Source organism: Scleropages formosus, chromosome 5 (genome assembly GCF_900964775.1).
Source record: "Scleropages formosus chromosome 5, fSclFor1.1, whole genome shotgun sequence".
In the NCBI taxonomy this organism is placed as follows: Eukaryota; Metazoa; Chordata; class Actinopteri; order Osteoglossiformes; family Osteoglossidae; genus Scleropages; species Scleropages formosus.
The window spans coordinates 16358370-16365900 of record NC_041810.1 but is presented as its reverse complement, the minus strand read 5'-3'; the positions used below and the strand labels follow the sequence as shown (position 1 = coordinate 16365900).

General features: G+C 40.7%; 1 protein-coding gene across 1 annotated transcript in view; it reads left to right on the top strand.

The window, feature by feature from the left end:
• The first annotated feature begins 6849 nt into the window (after window positions 1-6849).
• LOC108938825 (gamma-aminobutyric acid receptor subunit beta-1-like) overlaps window positions 6850-7531 on the top strand; it is a 47134-nt gene continuing 46452 nt past the window's right edge. The window contains exon 1 of the mRNA XM_018759768.2: window positions 6850-7401. Within this exon, the coding sequence (XP_018615284.1) occupies window positions 7316-7401 (86 nt within the window). The 5' untranslated portion in view covers window positions 6850-7315. The remainder of the gene's footprint in view (window positions 7402-7531) is intronic.

The window sequence follows — 7531 nt, the reverse complement described above, 5'->3', positions numbered from 1 at the left end:
ATGAAAAAAGTTATGATATGGCTTATTCTTAAACAAGCAGGGCAGCAGGTGATGTATTGGAAAGAGCTGATATGTGGTCCTTTGGCTAATAATAATAATAATAATAATAATAATAATAATAATAATGATGATGCCTTCTCTCACATTCTGTGCGTCAAGCAGTGGATCAGCATTTTCTCTAAAGGCAACGATATTCCTGTCATTCTCAGTAGAGGACAACATTAAGGCAGCGGTGCATTGACTTTCAGAGGGTGCTGCATGCTGTCCTACGAGGGCATCCATACATAGGGGGTGCTGGAAGGGGGCGCAGTTCACAGAACACTTAGAAAATGAAATCATTTACCCAGAGCCACGTATAAACTGGTCCCATAATGACACACATGTCAAAGGATGCATTTATACAATTAGAAAATCAGAGCAAAGGAAACACAGGGTCACCAGCCTTCTAAAGTAGCACTTGGGGTTTATAGGTATTTGTGAGCCCTTTTTAAAATTAATTTATTAGCTAGTATTTTAGTATGAACATACTAACTATTATTTAGCTATACTATTCTATTAGCTGATTTATACCACGAGACAGCAGAGCACAAAGCTCATCTCTCAGTGAAACCAGATGTGTGCTGTACCCACTCCAGCGTCACTGGATTTCTGTTCTGCCTGAGGTTAGGTCTTGTCTAATTTTAAATTTAATTCCCGCAGCTGCATGTCCCCTCATTAAGGTTTAAAACCAACAGATACAATAGAATGCAAGAGGGAGTCTGATCAGGACAAGAGAGCAGCTCTCATTTGCCCCCACCTGGGCATCCTCGGCAATACCAGGTCTCAAGCGCAACACCTTTTCAGTTGCTGCTGTCATTAATATTTTGTTGCTCGTACTTTAAAGTGACCTTCAATGTTTGTTTTCTTTATTTCCAAAAAAGGAATAAAACACAGGAATAAGAGTGAAATTAAACAAGTATACATGAAATGTGCTGTGGTGGTTAAGAAAAGCCAGTGGGAATAGAAAAACTCTTGACTGTACATACTGTATGTAGAAGAATTGCAACTAAGAGAGCAACATGCATAGTTCCTGTATGAGCTTTCGATGGCTCAGCAACGTGGTCCCACCAAGCGCTGTGGATACATCTGCTACTGCTGGTGGGGGGCCTGTTCCTCAGGGGAGAGGAGGAGGGAAGTGGTGCCATCACCCGCTGGGACCACGTCCCCGTGGTACCTTCTGATGTGAGCAATGACACTAAAAAAGTACATTAAAAGTGCATAAATTCAACGCCTTCGGGAAAACTGATGCATGGCTGCTGTGTGTTTGTTAACAGGCTGAAGGTAAGATTTTATGCCCACTTCATATTTACATGCTGACCTCTTTTCCTTTTCTTTACACATTCCAGGAAACTATATCTTGTATTTTTCCTAATAAATAAGAAACAAAACAAAACAGAACAAAAAAAAGACAAATTGGAATAGAATAGAATAGAATAGAATAGAATAGAATAGAATTAATGATGAAGGCCACTTCTGTTGGGGTGAATCGTGATGATGAATCTTAAGGTCCACACTTGGACATGGCCACTTCCAGCTGTAAATTTAAAAATTAATTCGGGGGGGTGTTGTAGTTTTATTGCACGGTGGTACAGCAGGTTTGGCTGAGTCCTGCTCTCTGGTGGGTCTGGGGTTCGAGTCCCAGCTGGGGTGCCTTGTGATGGACCGGTGTTCCATCCTAGCTGTGTTCCCTCCCCCTCCAGCCTTATGCCCTGTGTTGCCGGGATAGGCTCCGGTTCACCGTGACCCCGTTTGGGACAAGCGGTTTCAGCCAGCGTATGTGTGTGTAATATTATTTCAGGGGGGCAGAATTCTGAGCTACACCCCTCCTAATAATGATAAAGAGAAAACTTTAATCCTACTGCTATAATATATTATTCCACTCAAGCAGTAACACTACAGCTGGACCTTTGTACCATTAACTAGCAGCCTTTAGTTTACTGGTCAATTTCCTGAAGTACTACAATACCTGCTACCCTTGGTCACAAGGGAGGTCACAGTCAAAAGCCAAAGTCTGCAAGTTTTGAGTGAAATTCTAAATTGAAAATTTAACGTACTTTATCATTTAACTCACACTGCTGTCCAAGGTGACTTGTAATGTTAGACAATCAACTGTACAATTATTTACTTATTTATACAGCTGAGTAATTCGTACTGTGTCAGATCTGGCTAAGCACCTTGGTCAAGGGTACTACAGCAGGGGCAGGAACGGTAAGACTGCAGGGCAATGGCTCAAACCACTACACAGCTCTCTGCTAGTTTGAAAAGTAATTTTAAAAAAATTACTGAGTTGATCCAGACCATTTTGGACATCAACGGCATCTCAGTACATTGCATTTGAAATCAGCATCTTCTGTGGGCCCGACCATAACCTGTTCCTTTCAGCCATAGACATGTTTTACTGCCTTTTCATTCACTCTCTGGGGTGTGACACTAAGAGCTTGGCTCAGTCTCCAGATTTCTTATTGGTATTTATACAAAAATGTTATGCATCTGAATATGAGAGTCCTCATTTACAAAGCAATATGCTGAGAACCAGATGTCCCTTTTTGCAAATGAGCACTTTCTTGGAGAACTGAATGCATGTCATTTTTTATAGCCTTCTTTCTCAGGTATAAACAAACACAAAGTACAACAGCAAGCCAGATTCTTTTCAGTTGACAGGATTTATTTATTTCAATGGCTGTATAATAATAATAATAATTATTATTATTACTGTCATTATAGTGGGTGGTCTACATATGTTTTTTCAGTCTTTATCAAGGTTAAATAAAGTTTGTCGCACGCCCAGTGTATTTATGTCGTGAGCATCCTGCAAGGTCTTGAACCCGATTCGCCCTCCAAAAGTTTTATTAGGAGCTTAATGGAGGGCCGCTCGCATGGCAGTATATTGCGCAGTATTTACTGGCTGTCAGCAGCTACTCGACTCTCCATGTTTTACTGACACTGTTTTTCAGCAGCAGTGAATGGACTCTTTTGCGCATGCACACACACATGCACGCACACACACGCACGGTCTCAACTTTCGCAGCTTTGAGGAGATGTTTTGTGGAATAACTGTCGGATGGGATTCTTGAAGGCTTGAAAATGTACAAAAAAGTCTTAGGCTATGGAAGGTACACTGGTAGGTAAACTGAGGATGGAGGATGTCAACCTTCTCCAACCCTGAGAAGCAGGAAGAACTCTGAAGGACAAGAACCCGAGGGAGAGGGGGATTTCAAAATTCCTTGTAGACCTCTTCTCTGCTTATAGATGGCAGTTTCTCAGAAGGAAGCCATTGGCTGAGTTCAATGTCAGGCTCTGGAGCGCCCCTCCTAGGGCACCTGACAGAGGGAGTAGAGAGGAGGGAATTTTTCTTTTTTGAAAAAAATCAGCACAAGGTCCAATGGCAGGGAGCCACATGTTGCAACTGTCCAATCGGCTGCCGGGACACTGAGTGGGCGTGTCCGCGTCTGGTTTTTACTGATAAGGCGAAATTAGAACAAAAAGCTCGACATCCCTTGAAGTATTAATGTCTGCCAATTAGAGGAGCTCATGAGTTTGAAGACGCAAAGCCTCCCGCACTTCACATTTCAATAACTTCGAGAAAGAAGCACAAGAAAATGGGGGGTCCAGGAAAAGGACAACGTCCTTTCGTAATCCTCTGCTCAGTGCATATTTGCTGAATATCACTGAACTTCTGCATCACAGGTTCTGATGTGATGCTCCTCTTTGGTAGGATGTTTGCTGCTGAAAAAGGGAATTACAGCCAGGATATTAGATGCAAAAGCCTTTGTGTTTTTTAAATTACTCTGCGGCAGAGAGAATTCCTTGCGGGATGAATATGAAAACATCACGGAAAACGTGATGGCCTCGCCCGTGTTTATTTTTAAGCAAAATGTATTATTATTATTATTATTATTATTATTATTGTTGTTGTTGTTCACTATTACATACCTATATTTTAAAAGATATAAATATCTGCATCGCAATTCACAATAGCATTTATTATTAATGTTTAGGCTTTAATGAAAATAAAGGGATCATCTCTGTTCCATACAGGTCACAAGTATCACCAGTAACATTATGTTTACTAAAATGTTTTGTGAACACTTAATGCATATTGTGAGACCTCATTAAATTTCCCAGTGTGAAATCAGCATCTGAACAGCCACAGGTTTTGCATGTTTGCAAAGTCCATGTGACAGTTTCCTGCCTGTGGCAACAGAGAGAATTTCTGCTGGAAGCTGTTGCCGTGGTGCTGCTGAAGAAGCCCATGTCATAAGAGAAGGGCTCCATCTCTTGGCTATTTGCATTTCTGTTTAATAGCATCTCCTTCCTCAGGTCCTTCTTTTCCCTGTTTATTCCTTTTCCATCCTTGAGTTTTTGGCCGTTGCATTTTCAGCACTGGATGTCATTGTGAGATATTTGTTGCTCAGTATTAACTGTGCCTGTGTGAGGTCCCAACTTTGTCTCTTTCTTGCCAATTAGAAGGAAGATGTTAAAGTGCTTTGGAACACATTTGCGGAGGTAGGTTGGTGCAATGTGATTATTTTGCCAAAAACTAAGTGTGTCACAACCAAAGCAGCAGGCATAATTTAGTGACTTCTCAGCTCTACACTAATGGAGACCGAATGACCCACCCGTCCACATATTGCTGCGATACACTATCTTATTGTAGGCATTTATGTAATCATACCGGAGAATTGTTACTAACACATCAAGCATTCATTTTAGAATTCAAAATATGACCCGGTACGAACTCATGAAATCATGTATAAAAAAAGGTTGTTTCAACAGTGATTTTGGAATTTCACTTGCTTGTTTTGGCCCTTGTCCCAACATTTATGGGCAACGAAAAGGGCAGCAACACTCATCAAACTATATGTCTGAACCATAAAATCAGAATTACACATCATGCACATTTAATAATGTAACAAAAGTTCAAAATATTTTATTTTAGAAAGTGAGTTCATCTGGAAGGACCTTGTTACTGCTGAAACACAAACGCATATTATATTTACAGGCCATCATCACTTTTGCACACATATAAACAGCTTTTAGGACAGTAGTATGCTTTCTTCTAGTAAAATTTATACAATGATTAAGGAAACTAAAAAATAATAAAGCAGCCACAGTCACTTAAAATGTTGATGATCCAAATTTTTCCTGAATATTAAGTAGCCATACAGGGAAGCTGATGTGAAATCACAGGTTCCTGACAGTCTCTACTGAAACCTCACTGAAATTGGTGTCTATCACAAGTATAGCTGCTCTATTTCTTTAATATACTCCACATCAACCAACATTAGGTCACATTAATTATTGTACATATACTCAGTTTTTTGCACTAACATTTCAACATCTGTTTACAGTTCTATTTATTGTACCGACCACACCACTATTCCATACTGTTTTTAGTTTAGTGGTTAGTTATTGTGAGCTGCGCTATAGCAGCAATAGTATATGCTGTATATGTTGTCCTCTACGTCACACCGTGTTCCAAGAGAAATTCTATTTCGCTCAAATGTATGTTCTAAACTTATTGCGGCAGTCACCATAAAGTTGACCTTGACTTTGAAAATTACTTGTCACTGAAGACTTGGTTCCTTTCTTCCTCGTTCATAACACAGCACTACCTTCAACTATGACTATTCCATTGGCAGCATTTGAGAAAGTCCCCGCTGTCAGATGTACCACTAGACTGTTGACTTGACCACTTCAGGCGCCTAAACCCCCTTTGTCCTTCTGATATACTGAAAATGTAAAAATTGAAATGCTATTATCGTGGTTGTTTCCCATTCAACCATGACTTTGTATCTAATAATAGAAATCACATAATACAGTTGCTGAGACAGTACAAGGGATTGTACAATAATTACTTGATTCCCTGATTATTTTTCTGGAATGTCTATTAGCCATAATCTAAGCTTTAAAAATTCATTAAGTAAAAATAAATTGCATTCACAGATATCCAATTACTGTGTCCACTATAATGAGTGTAAATGGAAAATTCACTGTGCTGGTGCCATAACAGAAAATGACACTCTATTACTTATAAGCAGTGCAGTGGGGTACATCTGTAATGGTACTAATGTTTTAAACATTGCAAAAGGAGCTGTCAATTTATTAACAGAAATTATTTGTTATATTTTAGAGTAATTTGCATATTTACCTAACACCTACACAATGATAATCAACTGATCCATTCTACATCTGGGTGTTCTTACTGTATCAGTTAAGGGTAAGTACCTTGACTAATAGGAGAACAATTCAGATTGGGAACCTTCAGATTTTAAACCCTAAAAACTAGGACCTTTTGGACCCCCACTTGACCCCTAGTTGAGGTAGACATGTATGGAACCTGTGAATTGCTGCAATCTCCTCTTTATAGCCACACTAGTTTATGGCTCATATAAATGTTGTCATCCAGTGGAAAGAGATGTGTGTCTTTCTGCAAGGTGAGGGTTTCAACACGGGAGGTGTTGCACGGAACTGACAACGAAACCCTTCCAGCGCCGACAGGGTGGACTTGCTATGTTTAACTTGTACGCAAAGACTCCAGAAGATGACATGATGATGACAAAAAGACTGTCTTTTTTTTTTTTTTTTTTTTTTTTTTTTACCCATCGGGATTTTTAGTCTTATTATACAATAATAAACTTCCTTTGCTTTGATTCGTACCACATGATGATGCCTGCATGGTGCCAGTGAGGAACCCAGGACTTCAGATGGACGGAGCGAAACGCGCAGCTCGTTGAATCCGTTTTCTTTTTTTTTTCCTCTCTCTCTCTCTCTCGCTCTCTCTCTCTCTCTCTCTCTCTCTGTCTCTGAGCATGATGGATGGAGGACGAGGCGCGCGCAGCAGGACGCGATCATTGTAATAATCATAACAACAATAATTCACTCTTCTCTGTGGCAGCACGTGGGGGACGACGAGCTTATCAGGACATTTTGACTCGGACACGGAAGCATCTTGTGATCATGTATCCAAGTTTACCTGAGGGCTGCTGGATTCCATCTGCATATTGATTCTGGTTTGACAGCCACACCTGTGCGACCGCCAGATATAAACAAAAAAAAAAAAAAAAAAATGCAATCGATCGTTGGAATTGTTTTCCTTCCGTCGTTCGGAAAGTGAAGCGCTACACGAATAAAGAAGCAGCGCGTTGATGTCGATGTTGGTTAAAGCGACGCGCATGCGTTTCTCCTCTTGCTGGGAATCTCTGCCTCCCCGGACCAAGTTTTCGTTCCTGGAAGCATCAGCCTCAGGGAGCCTCTCCCCTCCTCAAAGTTCGGGATGTGGACGGCGCAGGAGCGACGCTGTGCCGGGATCCTGTTCCTCCCTTTAGTGATCTCCATCTCCATGGTCCGCTGTGCGCAGAGGTCAGTTTTTTTCTTTTCTTTTTTGACGTGTCGACGTGTGTGGTCTTATTCTTATTTCCTTCTCATATTCAATATTTCTCTGCTGACGGTGCGCTGCTCGCTGAGAACGTGATGAGCACGTCTGTTCAAT